The 18,443-nt window shown below is 42.1% G+C and overlaps 1 protein-coding gene across 2 annotated transcripts in view; it reads left to right on the forward strand.

Annotated features, from left to right (window-relative positions):
* Nucleotides 1-18,443, forward strand: part of fat2 (FAT atypical cadherin 2) — a 121,299-nt gene that overhangs the window by 84,981 nt on the left and 17,875 nt on the right. Inside the window, exons 20-24 of one of the 2 annotated variants that reach the window (XM_075482013.1) lie at nt 2,076-2,273; nt 3,514-4,105; nt 4,724-4,927; nt 8,836-8,993; nt 9,366-9,681. In XM_075482013.1, coding sequence (XP_075338128.1) covers nt 2,076-2,273; nt 3,514-4,105; nt 4,724-4,927; nt 8,836-8,993; nt 9,366-9,380 — 1,167 coding nt within the window. In that variant the 3' untranslated portion in view covers nt 9,381-9,681. Of the gene's footprint in view, nt 1-2,075; nt 2,274-3,513; nt 4,106-4,723; nt 4,928-8,835; nt 8,994-9,365; nt 9,682-18,443 lie in introns of those variants that run through there. The other variant, XM_075482012.1, reaches the window with a different exon arrangement.

Below are 18,443 nucleotides of genomic sequence, written 5' to 3' on the forward strand. Positions count from 1 at the left end.
CCCATCCAGCCACAGAACGGCTTCATTGGACACAACTTTGCCTGCGCGGTGATGAATCCAAACTCTGTTAAATGGCCCCATCTGCTGATGCCTCCACCAGCAGCTGCGCCTGATGAAGGACCCTGATTGCTCTGAGCAGATGGATGACGCCGAGGCCTTTTTTGGACAGGTGCCGCAGGTTAGCAGCAGCCTGTGTTTGCTTTCCTTTAGCTCCTACGGGCCTTTGTTTGGCTGTTCGTCGCCTTTCACCAGCGGCTCATCTGTGAAGCTGCTGGAGAAGGTTTCAGTTCAATCTGAGGATTTCACTAAAAGCAGGTCCGTGGTTTATCCCTTTATGGTCAGACACAAAGACTGGACAGAAAAATGAGTGAAAAAGCAGCCAAAGTGGGAAGAAAAACTTTGAAAGACCTTCAGAACTATAACTTAAGATGAAAAGAAAGTCTGGGCTAAAGAAATGAGGCTGATCAGGAGTTTAAAGGAGGAACATCTGGATCCTTAGATGCATGTAGTTATATTCTATGTGGTTTGGAGCCTCTGGGACTTTTACTGGCCTGGATCCACAGTCTTTGATCCTTATGGATTATTTTAACAATTCCATCTATATTTTATGTAGTCGTTTCTTCCCTGATTATGGGATGAGCGCCGCCCGATAAACCAAGATGATTTCTGTCCCTCTGAAGAGCATCAACATGTCCTGTATTTAAAAACATTGATAAATTCATTTAATGCATTAAAAAAAATAGTTGGGTTTGTGAGGTTGGAATTTTTACTGAGCAGACGTGACGTGGTGGGAGGATACAGCGAACCTGACCAATCAGAGGGAGGGAGCAGCTTTAGGGAGGGGCCAGAGCACCAAACAGAACTTTAATCAGAACTAAATGAGCTTTTTTTTTTTTTAATCAGAATACACAGTTATTATTACTCAGCATCCAAATCAAAAGGAGACTATTTTAAAAGCTTAATGTGAGTTTTTATAGAAACAGTAAAACTTTCTTTGATTATTGAACTTGTGGAACAGGAAGTAGGCTGGATGGGTGGTTCGTGTGGGCGGGGCTTACAGGGGGGGGAGGGGTACTCAGGAAGTAGATGCAGGAACAGAAAACATGTCATGTTTGTCTTTACTGGTCAATGTTTATTCTGGACATGGGCTGTGTTCGAAACCGCATTCTTCTCCTACTACTCATACTAACTTTCTAAATTAGTATGCGAGTTTGAGTAAACAGAAGTTCCCGGATGCATACTAGATTCTCTAAATGTTGGGTATGCATCATGAGGTTACTACTCATACTCAAACTACCCAAGATGCAACGTAACGTGACATCGCCGATCGTCATTTCCTGTCAAAACGGCAGTTTCAAGCTAGCTACAACGAGGGTAGGTTCACTTCCTGTTTTCAAAACAAAAGCACCAATTGTATGGTAATGGCTTTCCCTATGATAAAAGGCAACGGGTATTTTATTTTGTGAAAATAACTGGAAGTGCGTTGCTCACTGCGGCTAGCTTTAGTAGCGCCGAATTCGTGGGAACAAAATTGTAAACAGCCGGTATTTTGTCAGGTTTTCAACACGTTGGGGATCTAAACGACTACTTTCTCACCTGAAAATGTTTCAAATGTTGCTAAAGTTTACAGAGTTTAGAGCTTAAGAGAAATCAGCTTCAGGCCGGCGGATTTCTGCTCGGGCAGGAGCGAAATGCATTGTGGGTAAACGCTCTGCATACTGTCTGATCGATGAGTATGCAGTATGGAAGTATGTAGTATGGAAGTATGCAGTTTCGAACACAGCCATGGTTACAGTTGGGCAGGAAGACGGGTTCTGTTACGCTGAGCTCTGACTCCTCACTGATGAAGCTTTCCTGAGATTGTAATTTCTAAGCTGTTGCTCGTTTCAGCCCATTAACTCTTTCTCTTGGTATATTCCTGTCCTAAAGCGAGCTGCTTTTAGATTGATTACCTATTTTATAAAGGACGGCTGGTTTCTACTGTTTATATTTAAAAACGGCGGCGCTCACGAGCTTGGTGAACGTTGTGAAGTCGGAGCTACTTGCAGCTGAATTAACAAACTGGTCTCCAACAGGAGGGCGAGTCGGTCGGCAGCACCGTCCTGCAGCTGGTGGTGACTGACGGAGACACGCCAAAGAACGGGCCGCCTTTCTCTTTCCACATCGTCAGCGGCAACGAGGACCGCCGTTTCCACGTCGACCAAGGCGGCCTGCTGTCGCTCTCCGCTCCACTCAGGAAGAAGATCAAACCTCGCCATCAGCTCAAAATACAGGTAAGATCAGCTGATGTTCGACGCGCTCTGACCTTCCATCGTCATCCCAGGAGAAAACACTGTCGTCTCTGTCGGATCTCACAGCTCACCTCTCAGTCAGATCCTCGTCTTGTTGCTGGATTCTCTTGACAACGAACAAAAACCTCTCAGGTTGTCACGCCATGAGAGGAGCGCGTCGCTCTGCTGCAACATGCAGAAGCACCGCAGAGCGTCCCGGTGGCCTCGGCTGTCAGAGGAGCTGCAAACAGAAAAGATGAGACAGAAGCTGAGAGTCCAACAGTCAGACCATAATCTGACTTTAAAGTGCTGATAACTATCAATATCATCTGTTGTAAAAATGATCTGCGGGCAAAAATAACTGACAAAGCTTCCCCACTTCACATATTGCACAGTCTTCCTGGATTTCTGCAAAATCAAATCAAATTTATTTGTTGCACATTTCATGTCCAAAACAATTAAATGCTTCACATAAAATAAAAGCATTGCAGCAGGGAGTGGAAGAAGCATTAAAATACATAAAAGAATATAAAGAGAAACAAATAAAATCATTTAAATGAATTTATTTTATTTTATTTTTTTCATTATTTATTTTTTTAAATTGAGCAAAAACACAAGCTTCATATTTCTTTAGTTTTTTCAGTGAATATATCTTGTTTTTATTTTTTTTATTTTTTTTTAACAGCAACAACAACAATAACATCATTATTTTGCGACCTGTAGGGAGTAGAAAAGGGGAGAAAAAAAAAGGGGGGGGGGTTTGTGGGGGACAGAAGGACAGGAACAACAGCAATCATGACAACAACAAGGTATACTTACAACAAAAGGGGTTAAAATTGTTACAGAATTATACACGATACAACGATAACTGGGGGCAGAGCCGAATCACTGGACGAACAACTTGGTGAGTAGGAAAGTAGAGGACTGAGATAACTGCTGCGTTTGGTGTGAAAATGTTTAGATGGTTGTGTGTGTTTGTAGTCATGTATCAGTGGAGCACACTGTGTGTGTGTGTGTGTGTGTCTGTAAGGATTGTCACTTGGATGTGATCGAATGGGGATGAATTTAAAAACCAGCAACAGTCCAGATAAGTTCAAAGATATCGTGCAGATTTCATGCATAGACACATGAGAACAGAAATGTTTTTAACCTGGATTTAAAAATGTCTCCATTTGGGGAAAGTTTAATCTCCACTGGCAGTTTGTTCCACTTCTGTTAAACTCTTTTTTGTGGCTTCCTGCAGGTAACCGACAGCGGCCACCCGCCCCTGTCCTCCATCTGTGTGGTCAACATCAACGTCACGGAGCAGAGCAGGTACCCCCCCACCGTGGTGCCCCTGGAGGTCTTCATAACCACCTCAGGGGGACTGTTTGCTCAGCGGGTCATCGGCAGGCTCCACGCCTCGGACCAGGACCTGCAGGACGTGCTGACCTACAGTCTGGCCTCAGAGGGGCGGAGCTTCTCCGTAGACCCGACCGACGGCAAAATCTGGGCGGAGGAGAACCTGGAGGAGGGCTCGTACTCGCTGAACGTCAGCGTCAGCGACGGGAAGTTCGTGGTCTGGACGGGGGTCAAAGTTCACGTGTGGGCGGCCCGGCAGAGGGCGCTGGACTCCGGGCTGACGCTGCATCTGGGCGGGATGTCGCCGGAGGAGTTCCTGGGGGATCACTGGAGAGGCCTCCAGCGCAGCCTGGGACAGGCTCTGGGTCTGACCCGGCAGGAGCTCCACCTGGCCAGCCTGCAGCGGCCCCCCGGCTCCCAGGTCCTGGAGGCCCTGCTGATCTGGAGGCCCCAGGACGGGCTGGTGCAGTCCCTGCCAGCCAGTCGGGTCGCAGGTGAGCAGTCCATCAGACCAGCCATCACAGCCGCATGTGTGCGGAAATAAAACCTGTCTTTGTTGAACAGATACTAGGGGTGGGACGATATGCTTTGGTCACGATTCGATTGTATCACGATTCTTGATAATTGCGATTCGATATAACCAGTAATTGCAATTTTCTTCCTCCTTAAAAAACAAACAAGTTGAATCATACACTTCTGGAATGAATGTCGTTCCCATAAACGATGCACATCAGTCTGTGTCAGTCAGTCCAGCAGCTGACATTTATTTCAACTCAGACAAAAAGAGGCATTAAAATGTCCACACAGCACAAATGTGGGCTAGTTTTAACATAACTTAATGTAATGAATTGATGAAGTTTTTCTTGACACGGATATGACGTAATATAATCGATTCAGGGGAGAAAAATCGATTTTTAAAATCATCCCATTAAAAATCGCGATATGTACATGAATCGATTTTTCCGCCCACCCCTAACAGATACTGTCCAGTTTCCAAGAAGTGTTTTTCCACCTTGAAAGGCAGCAGTCACCCACATAAATAGCTTATTTTCTTTCTTAAATTGCTGTTCCTTGTTCGCTCATTTTGTGTTAAATGTTCCGCTCTGACGTAGGGATGATATCGGCCATCGTGGACAATCTGGACACTCTGAGCGTGCTCAGAATGAGCCACAACGGGTGTCTGGGCCTCGGCTGTCCACCGCGGGGCTGCAGGAACGCCGTGATGCTGTCGGGAGACAGACTGAGCCATTTCACCACCGCCAGGGCCGGTTACATCACCCCACAGCACAGCTGGGAGAGCGTGTGCCCCTGTAATGGTACGTCAGTGTGTCAGTGTGTGTGAAGTCCTGGTTTTAAAGTTCTTCTTCTGGTTCACAAACACGTAGCTGAACGACTTCATCTTTTAAACCAGCTGCAGATAAAAGCTCCAACGTTTGAGATCCAGTTCAAACCTGCAGCATCATGTTAGACAGCGACAGACGATCACAGCCTCTTCACATGCACAGAGAGGACAGAGTGCACGCTGTCCTCAGCCAGCCAACTGGTACAGAAATAACCTGCAAAGAAAGGATTAAAGACGGTGTGCTGCACCTTTTTATTTAGTCTGTTTGGAAGCAGAAGAACACGGAGCAGGAGAGACCTTTAACTCTTTGTTTTTTACTGGGTTAGATCAGCATGTCATGAAGGGGGATCTGTTTTAAACGGGTAACTTATTGCTGAGTTTTGGGATTAAATCCGTCTTACGTTCCACTTATATTCTGAATGAGCAGTTATAGATTTCCATAAAAGTTTGGAAGCTCTTCATCAACCAACCGGACTGATAACAAATCTAGAATTTCATCTTTGTGTTCCAGCGTCACTTTTTGATGCTTTTTTTTTTTTTTTTGTAAACATATCTTTATTGCTTTTTCAAACTATACACAAAAAGCTTTGTACAGAAGCATGAAAGCGCCTTATATTACACAGAACGTGGTGAACAAGCAAACAAACAACAGCAAAAACCCACTCAGTGAAAGAAAAGAACAAAAACAACCTGAAAAACCTGAAAAAAATCTACTCAAAACAGATTAATATTAATCACAGACAAGGACCAAAACAAAAAGAAACCATACAACGACATTAAAAGCTCAGATGTGTTCCTCAGTTAAAGGGATAAGCAGATTTAATATGATGTTTAGTTGGTTTTGGTTTCCTTTTCGATGCTTTGGGAACTCTGTTCATTCTTCCTGAATACGACGGTTCAGCTGCTCGACTCGTTTAGTGAAGACACTGAAAATCATTTATCAAAGAGTTCAAACCCATTTAACAAATTACAGATTGAAACGTTGATTGTATTTCAGAAACCTTCCTGACTTTTATACACACACAACTGTCTGAGATTCATCAGCTCAAGTTTAAGATCAAATCCTCCACATCTATAGAAAGGAATAAAAATGTATTTATTCCATCTGTTAGCTGAAGTAGACGGCCATGATCTGTGCACTTTGTGCCGCAGAAAAACAAACGAGGCTGCGCCTGCTGCTCACAGATGTTGGTTAGAGGCAGATAACGAAGCCTCGGGCTGTTTACTGACGCACGACTTCTACTTTCTAAACAATCTACAATAAATGTCAGTCGGAGGCGACGGTACAAAGAGCTGAAACCCCAAAGGTTGGCGTGTTTGATCCGTTTTAATCAACATGCTTCCTGCTGACCTTTGACTGAGATTTGAGTGTGAAGTGAGAAAATAACTGAGTTCCTGAGCCTGTCCTGTTACATCAGTTCTGCTCGACCTTTCAAACATTAGGACCCATCTTTCATTTCCACGCTCCCTGGGAGAGGCTCACAGAAGACGGCTTCTTTCTTCTTACTGTTCCTGGAACACAGACTGAACTAAAGTCCCTCAGAGCTCCGCTGGCTGTGAATATGCCCTCAGCAGAAATCTGATTACAGTCGGCAGACGTCTGAGCAGCGCAGCGGCCTCGTTGAGTCGTCGTCTGATTCCTGTTGTCGTTCCTGTGAGGATTAGTGCCGCGCACAAAGATTTAAAGCCAGCTTGGAGCTGTGCAGGATAGACACTCGTTATCTAGTTTCTTTTTCTCTTTGAGATCTTCTGTCGTCACTTTAGTCTGCACTGTACTTCCCTTTAGTCTGAAAGGTTATAATTAGGGCTGGGCGAGTTAACTCGTTATTATCGATATATATTATTACTCGCTAATTATTTAACGTCGATGAATATTTTATCACGCATTAACGCAGGTTTTATTATTTATTTTATTTTGTAAAAGTCTGTTGCTCACAGGCTTTTATTTTGTAAAAGTCTGTTGCTCACAGGCTTTTATTTTGTAAAAGTCTGCTGCTCACAGGCTTTTATTTTGTAAAAGTCTGCTGCTGTCTGCTGTGGAACAGGAAAAGAAAGTAATCGGCGGATCCACCAAACATGGAGAAGGGTACGGAACTTTTACTCGGCCATTTTCATGTTAAAGTTCTTCCAGACGGCGGAGTCGACAGAACCAAAGTCATCTGTAAACTCTGCCAAGTTGAATTGTCTTCTCAGCGTAGTAGTTCCAGTCTAAAATATCACTTAAAGGCAAAACACACAACTGATAGCAGCAAGTCATTCAAGGAAACAGACAGTGGAGCGAGGCTTCTACATAAAAACTACAGAAAGATGCTGATGTTAAAAGTGTGTTTGCACAACAAATGTTATGGCACTTTCATTCATATGGCAGCACATTTAAAATAAAGCTAAATGCTAAAAGCTATACGCTACTTTTGGATTCATTTTTGGATTTTGTGTAGAAATGCGATTAATCGTGATTAATCAGGGAAATCATGTGATTAATTAGATTAAACATTTTAATCGTTGCCCAGCCCTAGTTATAAATACGAATCTGACGGGAGATGCTGAGGATGATAATGGAGACAAAAAGCCTGAGCTTTTTAAAAGTCTGGATGAAGTGAACCAGGAAAACACATTTTCCATGTTAGAAGACAGTTAAACTACAGACTTTTTATTAAAGTTTTCTTTTTATTATTTTTATTTTTAACACGACCGCAGCTTAAACTCACCAAATATCCCACAGATCAGGCCCAGAATAAGTTGTTTTACTGGGTTCATTCAAACGTGACGTCGCTCTGTGGCTTTATTCCTGTTGTTTTATTGCTTTGACACATAAATGCTTCAGTGTGGGAAGAAAAGGGAAAACTAACTGCATGAGACAGACTTTAGTTGGCAACAGTTACTGTCGAAGCTTCTGTTGTGGTTTCAGTTTAAATCTTTTCAGGTTGGTTGGAAGGTGTTTACTCTACAGACTGTGCATCTCCCCAAAGGAATCGTTAAAGTTTAATCTTAGAACACCTTCAAAAGGAAAAATGCTTCCATCTTAAACTTGTTTTATTCTTTTATTTCCCTCTGGAAACTTTTAGTCTTTCATCCAGAGACGACAAACCGTGCAGCCCTGAAACGAGGATTTCTTATCTGTCGAATTCTCTCAATGCGTCCCCAAAACTTTAGTTAAATAGATTTTAAATTAAATACATTTTAATGAAGAGATAATAACACATTTAAGTATTTTAAATGAATTGTTTAATTAATAAAAGTACATTTTCCAAAGTAAGAATTCAAGACTTCAATAAACTTTTTGAATTTCCCCCATTGGGGGATGAATAAAGTATTTTTCTATTCTATTTCTAAACAAATAAAACATCAAAAATGACTCAACATAAACAGTTTTAGTGACATTGCTGATAAATATATTGATCATGTGATTTTCTCACGTCTCACTGAGTCGATCTGTGGCTGTTTGTAACATTTCCACACATTTAAAGTCTCATTAAATGAAACCTACTCTTCATACTGTAGATTTGTATATAGCTAATGTTTATTCTCTATTTCTATTCTATTCTATTTATTCTATTTGCTTGTTAAATGTACGCTGCTGCTGCAACAATAATTTCTCAAATTGGGATGAATAAAGTACTTATCTATCTATCTTATGATGGTTTTAACTGCAGGATCAATAGTTCAGTTTTAAACACGCAACATAAACTTATCTGAACAGGAAATGACATCATCAGGACATTTCATAGTTAAATTAGGTTAATCTTAACAAATAAACGTCTTCTGCTGTTTTCTGTTAATGTTTAAAACGTCTTTAGCATTTCCAGCTAACGCCTTCATTATTCAGCTTTTATTATTCAGGAAACGCTCATCAGTCTCAGCCTGACCTGTTTGCTGTTTCAGAGTCTGCGCTGAGGCTGGACAGGAAGTCCTACCTGAAGTACGTCCACAGGATGGACGAGGACAGCCACGAGTTCCGGCTCTCGCTGAAGTTCAGGACGTTCCGGGAGCAGGGCCTCATCATGTCCACCAGCGGGGCCAACGACCGGGGAGCCTTACAGGTATTCAGGCCTCATTTGGGACCTTTAAACCCATTCCTACGAGAATCCTGTGTAAGAGCAGATCTGTTAACTGTTGTGTGTAATTGTCAGATTGTGATTGGCGGGTCAGCCTATATATTGTATATTGCTTCTACATCCTGATTGTTTTAATTACTAAATAATTAGGCGTCCTCATCAGGGCCCGAGATTTAAAACCATTTTATAAAGTTGTGCTGCAGAAATGTGACATTTCGTTCTTAAAACTGAAGAAAAAGACGGGTTTAATCACATCTAAAGGACGCTGAATCCTTCCGAAAGTCTAAATATTTGCTGTGCTCCCCCTTGAAGTTGGAGGTAATTCATCTGCAGATTAAATCTCTTCCTGATTTCCAGATGCAGCCAGTTTAACGTTGTAGTTTCACACCAACTTACAGCCAGAAGGATAAAACTGAGGCTGTTCACCAGGGAACGCAGACATTTCAAATGTTTCCAACTTCCAAATGCAGCTGGACGTTTGCCTCTGCACATTAAAGATGGAATCTCACAAGCAAAACTTCTTATTTGCTTCTTTGTGTGAACAGTGATTTTTTTTTTTTTTTTTTTTAAATATTTCAATTCGAGCCGTTGGTGTCACATTTAGCTCCCTGCAGAATGAAAACACGGCCGTGTATCTGAGTCAGCATGAAGCCATGAAGCCTGGCACATAAGATCAGCTCCATTTAAATGTGTTCTTTTGTGGCAACGCTGACATTTTGGACAACGTGCCCTTCTTCACTGTGAAATACCAGCCGAGTCCGGAGCCTTTCCTGTTCTCTGCTGAGAACTGGAGCAAACCTGAGTGGAAACAAAACCGTCCACATCACGTTGGCTTTCCTACAACAGATGATCGGTCTGTGAGGCGGTGCTTAATGTTAAGTTCCACTGCTGCAGGTCCACCTTTAATTCTGAGGTTTCCAGAGGAGTCGGCATGTCGCTGCTCCTTTCTCTGTCACACCCAAAAACTCTCCAAGAGAGAACAAAACAGACTATAGAAGTTATCAATAATATATATACTTCTACCAAAATGAGAGAAGCATATCTATGAAAATTTATCAAAACAAGAATCTCTCCACTATGGAGGAAAAACAGAAGGATTATCAAACTTTGATCTTTAACTTAAAGTCACTCCTGCTGCTGAGGAAAACAAAAAACTTCTCCTGAAAAATAGGAGAAACTACACAATGAAAAAAAAACCAAAAGGTCACTCCACTTGGAGGAAAAAGCAAGAATGCTATAAAACATAAACTAGGCTTAATCAAGGCTATCTTATTAAAGTTATAAAGAAACAAAAACCCCTCTTAGCGAGGACTCGATCAAAACGATGGCTTGGAAAGAGTGAAGCACGTTAGACCAACGGATACGACACGCTGGCACAAGACAAAGGGAGACGCAGACTCTTATACACACAGGGTTAACAGGTGGGAACATTCATGCCACAATCAGACTGGGACACGAGAGGAGAGTTAATCTTTCAAAATAAAACAGGAAATCACGAGACAAAAAAACCTGCTTGATCTCGTGTGACTCTCACACGGTGACATCCGCTGACTCTGAGCTGAGGGAACCGGCAACGTTCTGCAGGAGCTCAAAAACCTTGTCCACACCAAGATTTGACACATCCTTGTGGAAGTGTCGGAGAAAGGAAGATTCCTGGATTCTGTACAGAACAAGTGGAAAATGTGAAAGAGAATAATGATCTTTGAAAAATTCTCTAAACAGATTAGAAAGAAGATGCTTTCATTTTCTGAGACATCCGTATGATTTCAGCCTGAATATTCAGTCGTTGTGATTCTTATTTAATATTATATTATATTAATATTTAAACCTCAGAGACGGCTTCAGAGAAACTTCCTTGAGCCATAACGTACTGTTAGTGCTTTCCTCCCCGTGCAGCTCAGGGGATTCTTCAATTCTACCAGAACTTAAGTTGACGCCACATCAGAGTGTAACAGGAAGCGTGGGCGAGATAAAGATTGCAGCTGGTTGAATGTAGAGCTGCCGTAGTGAGCTGTGAAGATGAGCGACTGGAGGAAAAACCCACAGCTGAGGCCTGACGGCCCACACTGACATGACAGTGGACACTCTCAGTGAGGCTTGAGGCCTGGTGCAGTAACACAAACTAACTTTTATGGTGGCGGCTGAGCTGGAATCCATTCTTTCTGAAAGACTCAGCACAGATCTGGTTTGTTTGTTAAGTTTCTCCTCAGGTTTCAGCCACTCTGTCTCATAATGTTCTTCAACAAACAATTAAACATGTTGGATATTTGGCTCCATCAGATGTCAGCACGGTGACATCAGCGTTGAACTTGAAGCCCTCCTCTCACTCCACCCTCCTGCAGACGGCTGTTGTCCTTTTGAAGAGGGATAATTCTGCTGAGAGCCTTTCTGTCCTATAAATCAAAGCTTGATCTGCTCCACTCAACCATCTTCTCGAGTAGGGCTGGGCGATATATCGATATTTAAGATATATCGATAGATTTTTAAATAAGATATGGAATTAGACCATATCGCATATATCGATATAGTTCAAATTTGCGCTGTAATACTTGCTTCAGGCAAGCCGTTGATCAGAGCTCTCTGCACTGCTTCCCTCGCTCCGGCTCCGCCCCTCCTCTCTCATGCACAGAGGGGGAGGGGGAGGAACACTCCGGCACTCTTAAACAAACATGGAGAAGGCAACAACACCTGCGGAGCATACGGAGGAGAGCCCCTTGGTTGGTAAAAGAAAAAGCAGTGGCTCAATCATTTGGAGATGGTTCGGATACAACTTGTCAGACGAGCAACAAAACCAAGCTATATGTAGGGAGTGCCATAAGCACATTGCAGCCAGTGCTGGAAGAATCTTTTTTATCACTTAAAAACGTGGCACAAAGTGCAATATGAAGAGTGTGTGAAACTGCGCGCTGCAGCAGCCACAGGCACAAGCCGTCCCCAACCTGACAAAGCTCACTGCAAGCTTCATTTTCCCGCTGTGTGCCGTATGAGAAGAAAAGCGACAAGTGTCCTTTCACATTGCCAAAGACATGGTCCCTGTTGCAACAGTGGAACAGGTTGGGTTCAAAGAGCTAATTAAAAAGCTGTACCCGAGATACGAGCTTCCCAGTCGCAACTATTTTGCACGAGAAGCACTGCCGCAAATGTATAGTAAAGTCAGGCAGAACGTTGCGGGCTGGCTCGCTAACGTCACCCATTTTGCGTTGACCAGCGATATGTGGTCAGGCAGAACCTGTGCGAACCTTATATGAGCGTGACAGTTCACTTCATGCAAGACTGGGAGCTGAAAACAGCTTGGCAACTGGTTGAGACTGTTCAGATAAGCTATTAAATTAACAAAAATAAACAGGTAATCAAGCTGATGTTTAAAAACGTTTTTCTTAAACTGAGCACTTTATTTTGTTATCTCTTAATATATAAATGCTGCCCTTAGAAAAAGATTGACCTATTTTATTTTATAGGCTAATTTTATTTCAGATATTTTTTTATTTAAATGTGCACCTTACGGAGCTTTGTTATACAGTGTTTACTTTTTATACTGAGTTTTCAATAAAAGTACTCGTATTTGGCTTTGACTTTGACTGAGCATTTCATATCACAGCTCTCACTTTGCGGAAAAAAATATCGGGATATATATCGTATATCGATATTCAACCTAAATATATCGAGATATGACTTTTGGTCCATATCGCCCAGCCCTATTCTCGAGTGCCTGATCGCTTTCATCACAGTTTTAAGGATTGGACATCCACTCAGTCCCAATCCTACTCCTGCCTTTAGGACCCCGCTCTGATGGTTTAACAGATAATCTGCCGTTTGTCTGGAGGGAATAGCTTCCCATCTCCAGCAGCGCTGAACTGCTCCGTGTCACGTCAGATTTCTGTAGTTTAGGAGGAAATATTCTTTCCTTGACTCTGCAGCTGTGCATGAACAGGTGAATCATCTCTCTGTGTAATTCCTCTTTCATTCTCCACTAACGGCAACATTTGGTGGACAAACTGACCTCAGAATCTTCATCTCTGCTTCTGACACAAGTTTCTCTGCTAAATTAAAGGATGAATCCTCCTTTAATGCAGAGTTAGAGAAAATAGATCCACTGTTTGGGGATATAATGACAGATTTTCTTAGATCCAGCAGCAGTGTGGGGGTCGGCCGACTGGTTTCATGTTGTTTAACTTGTGTTTGATGTCAGTTACTCTGATTGGTCTGCAGCTTTGCTTCAGCTGAATTTTATTAGTATAGATTTTGAAGTCTTATCATGTACAACAGACCACGTGAGTGGGATCAGTGACTTTGATCACTGCGGGGGGGCTGCACGCTCCCCTGCTTCCACTCAGTACCTGTGCTGGTGTGCATGTAAATAACATGCTAACAGGAGAGACAACAGATGGTTTTCAGCATCTTCCTTTGAGGAAAACATCCCGTTTGTTAAATTATTTGAGAATTCAAACAAAAACCTCGAGCAGACAGAGAGCAAACAAGCATTCAGAGAACAGAGAAAACAAGCGAATCAGCTGTGATGATTAAAGAAACGGGAGCCGAGCTCATGCGTATCAATGATGCATCACAGCCTTCAGCGTACGAGTGGCTGAGCGGTCAGTTTGCAAATATTTAGTGCAGAGAAAGTCAAGTTTTCTGTTAAAGCCAACAGATAAAAAGCTGCTGAGCGCACAGAAACACTGATAAACAGATGATAATCCGGGTGATAAACAGGCTGATAAACAGATGATAAACAGGCTGATAAACAGATGATAAACAGATGATAAACAGGCTGATAAACAGATGATAAACAGGCTGATAAACAGGTGATAAACAGATGATAATCCAGGTGATAAACAGGCTGATAAACAGGTGATAAACAGATGATAATCCAGGTGATAAACAGGCTGATAAACAGGTGATAAACAGATGATAATCCAGGTGATAAACAGGCTGATAAACAGTTGATAAACAGGCTGATAAACAGGTGATAATCCAGGTGATAAACAGGCTGATAAACAGTTGATAGACAGGCTGATAAACAGGTGATAATCCAGGTGATAAACAGGTGATAAACCGGCTGATAAACAGGTGATAAAAAGTGATAAACAGGCTGATAAACAGGTGATAAAAAGGTGATAAACCGGCTGAAAAACAGGCTGATAAACAGGTGATAAACAGGCTGATAAACCGGCTGATAAACAGGTCATAAATAGGTGATAAACCGGCTGATAAACCGGCTGATAAATAGGTGATAAACAGGCTGATAAAAAGGTGATAAACGGACTCATAAACAGGTGATAATCCGGGTGATAAACCGGCTGATAAACAGGTGATAAACAGGCTGATAAACAGGTGATGAACAGGTGATAAACCGGCTGATAAACGGACTCATAAACAGGTGATAAACAGGTGATAAACCGGCTGATAAACAGGTGATAAACGGGCTGATAAAAAGGTGATAAACGGACTCATGAACAGGTGATAAACAGGCTGATAAACAGGTGATGAACAGGTGATAAACCGGCTGATAAACGGACTCATAAACAGGTGATAAACAGGTGATAAACCGGCTGATAAACAGGTGATAAACGGGCTGATAAAAAGGTGATAAACGGACTCATGAACAGGTGATAATCCGGGTGATAAACAGGTGATAAACAGGCTGATAAACAGGTGATGAACAGGTGATAAACCAGGTGATAAACCGGCTGATAAACAGGTGATAAACGGGCTGATAAAAAGGTGATTAACAGGTGATTAACCGGCTGATAAACCGGCTGAAAAACAGGCTGATAAACAGGTGATAAACAGGCTGATAAACCGGCTGAAAAACAGGCTGATAAACAGGTGATAAACAGGCTGATAAACAGGTGATAAACCGGCTGATAAACCGGCTGATAAACAGGTCATAAATAGGTCATAAACAGGTGATAAACAGGCTGATAAAAAGGTGATAAACGGACTCATAAACAGGTGATAATCCGGGTGATAAACAGGTGATAAACCGGCTGATAAACAGGTGATGAACAGGCTGATAAACAGGTGATGAACAGGTGATAAACCGGCTGATAAACGGACTCATAAACAGGTGATAAACAGGTGATAAACAGGTGATAAACGGGCTGATAAAAAGGTGATAAACGGACTCATGAACAGGTGATAATCCGGGTGATAAACAGGTGATAAACAGGTGATGAACAGGTGATAAACCAGGTGATAAACCGGCTGATAAACAGGTGATAAACGGGCTGATAAACTGGCTGATAAACTGGCTGATAAACAGGTGATAAACCGGCTGATAAACAGGCGATAAACGGGCTGATAAACTGGCTGATAAACAGGTGATAAACGGGCTGATAAACAGGTGATAAACCGGCTGATAAACAGGTGATAAACAGGTGATAAACCAGCTGATAAACCGGCTGATAAACAGGTGATAAACTGGCAGATAAACAGGTGATAAACCGGCTGATGAACAGGTGATAAACCAGCAGATAAACAGGTGATAAACGGGCTGATAAACTGGCTGATAAACAGGTGATAAACGGGCTGATAAACAGGTGATAAACCGGCTGATAAACTGGCTGATAAACAGGTGATAAACGGGCTGATAAAAAGGTGATAAACCGGCAGATAAACAGGTGATAAACGGGCTGATAAACTGGCTGATAAACAGGTGATAAACGGGCTGATAAACAGGTGATAAACCGGCTGATAAACAGGTGATAAACAGGTGATAAACCAGCTGATAAACCGGCTGATAAACAGGTGATAAACTGGCAGATAAACAGGTGATAAACCGGCTGATGAACAGGTGATAAACCAGCAGATAAACAGGTGATAAACCGGCTGATAAACAGATGATAAACAGGCTGATAAACAGATGATAAACAGGCTGATAAACAGGTGATAAACAGATGATAATCCAGGTGATAAACAGGCTGATAAACAGGTGATAAACAGATGATAATCCAGGTGATAAACAGGCTGATAAACAGGTGATAAACAGATGATAATCCAGGTGATAAACAGGCTGATAAACAGTTGATAAACAGGCTGATAAACAGGTGATAATCCAGGTGATAAACAGGCTGATAAACAGGTGATAAACAGATGATAATCCAGGTGATAAACAGGCTGATAAACAGTTGATAGACAGGCTGATAAACAGGTGATAATCCAGGTGATAAACAGGCTGATAAACAGGTGATAAACAGATGATAATCCAGGTGATAAACAGGCTGATAAACAGGTGATAAACAGGCTGATAAACAGTTGATAGACAGGCTGATAAACAGGTGATAATCCAGGTGATAAACAGGTGATAAATCGGCTGATAAACAGGTGATAAAAAGTGATAAACAGGCTGATAAACAGGTGATAAAAAGGTGATAAACCGGCTGAAAAACAGGCTGATAAACAGGTGATAAACAGGCTGATAAACAGGTGATAAACCGGCTGATAAACCGGCTGATAAACAGGTCATAAATAGGTGATAAACCGGCTGATAAACCGGCTGATAAATAGGTGATAAACAGGCTGATAAAAAGGTGATAAACGGACTCATAAACAGGTGATAATCCGGGTGATAAACCGGCTGATAAACAGGTGATAAACAGGCTGATAAACAGGTGATGAACAGGTGATAAACCGGCTGATAAACGGACTCATAAACAGGTGATAAACAGGTGATAAACCGGCTGATAAACAGGTGATAAACGGGCTGATAAAAAGGTGATAAACGGACTCATGAACAGGTGATAATCCGGGTGATAAACAGGTGATAAACAGGCTGATAAACAGGTGATGAACAGGTGATAAACCAGGTGATAAACAGGTGATAAACGGGCTGATAAAAAGGTGATAAACAGGTGATTAACCGGCTGATAAACCGGCTGAAAAACAGGCTGATAAACAGGTGATAAACAGGCTGATAAACAGGTGATAAACCGGCTGATAAACCGGCTGATAAACAGGTCATAAATAGGTGATAAACCGGCTGATAAACCGGCTGATAAATAGGTGATAAACAGGCTGATAAAAAGGTGATAAACGGACTCATAAACAGGTGATAATCCGGGTGATAAACCGGCTGATAAACAGGTGATAAACAGGCTGATAAACAGGTGATGAACAGGTGATAAACCGGCTGATAAACGGACTCATAAACAGGTGATAAACAGGTGATAAACCGGCTGATAAACAGGTGATAAACGGGCTGATAAAAAGGTGATAAACGGACTCATGAACAGGTGATAATCCGGGTGATAAACAGGTGATAAACAGGCTGATAAACAGGTGATGAACAGGTGATAAACCAGGTGATAAACAGGTGATAAACGGGCTGATAAAAAGGTGATAAACAGGTGATTAACCGGCTGATAAACCGGCTGAAAAACAGGCTGATAAACAGGTGATAAACCGGCTGATAAACAGGTCATAAATAGGTGATAAACCGGCTGATAAACCGGCTGATAAATAGGTGATAAACAGGCTGATAAAAAGGTGATAAACGGACTCATAAACAGGTGATAATCCGGGTGATAAACAGGTGATAAACCGGCTGATAAACAGGTGATGAACAGGTGATAAACTGGCTGATAAACGGACTCATAAACAGGTGATAAACAGGTGATAAACCGGCTGATAAACAGGTGATAAACGGGCTGATAAAAAGGTGATAAATGGACTCATGAACAGGTGATAATCCGGGTGATAAACAGGTGATAAACAGGCTGATAAACAGGTGATGAACAGGTGATAAACCGGCTGATAAACGGACTCATAAACAGGTGATAAACAGGTGATAAACCGGCTGATAAACAGGTGATAAACGGGCTGATAAAAAGGTGATAAACGGACTCATGAACAGGTGATAATCCGGGTGATAAACAGGTGATAAACAGGCTGATAAACAGGTGATGAACAGGTGATAAACCAGGTGATAAACCGGCTGATAAACAGGTGATAAACGGGCTGATAAAAAGGTGATAAACAGGTGATTAACCGGCTGATAAACAGGTGATGAACAGGTGATAAACCAGGTGATAAACCGGCTGATAAACAGGTGATAAACGGGCTGATAAACTGGCTGATAAACAGGTGATGAACAGGTGATAAACCAGGTGATAAACCGGCTGATAAACAGGTGATAAACGGGCTGATAAAAAGGTGATAAACAGGTGATTAACCGGCTGATAAACAGGTGATAAACGGGCTGATAAACCGGCTGATAAACTGGCTGATAAACAGGTGAAAAACCGGCTGATAAACAGGCGATAAACGGGGTGATAAAAAGGTGATAAAAAGGTGATAAACCGGCAGATAAACAGGTGATAAACGGGCTGATAAACTGGCTGATAAACAGGTGATAAACGGGCTGATAAACAGCTGATAAACAGGTGATAAACCGGCTGATAAACAGGTGATAAACCGGCTGATAAACAGGTGATAAAC

Source organism: Odontesthes bonariensis, chromosome 13 (genome assembly GCF_027942865.1).
Source record: "Odontesthes bonariensis isolate fOdoBon6 chromosome 13, fOdoBon6.hap1, whole genome shotgun sequence".
In the NCBI taxonomy this organism is placed as follows: domain Eukaryota; kingdom Metazoa; phylum Chordata; class Actinopteri; order Atheriniformes; family Atherinopsidae; genus Odontesthes; species Odontesthes bonariensis.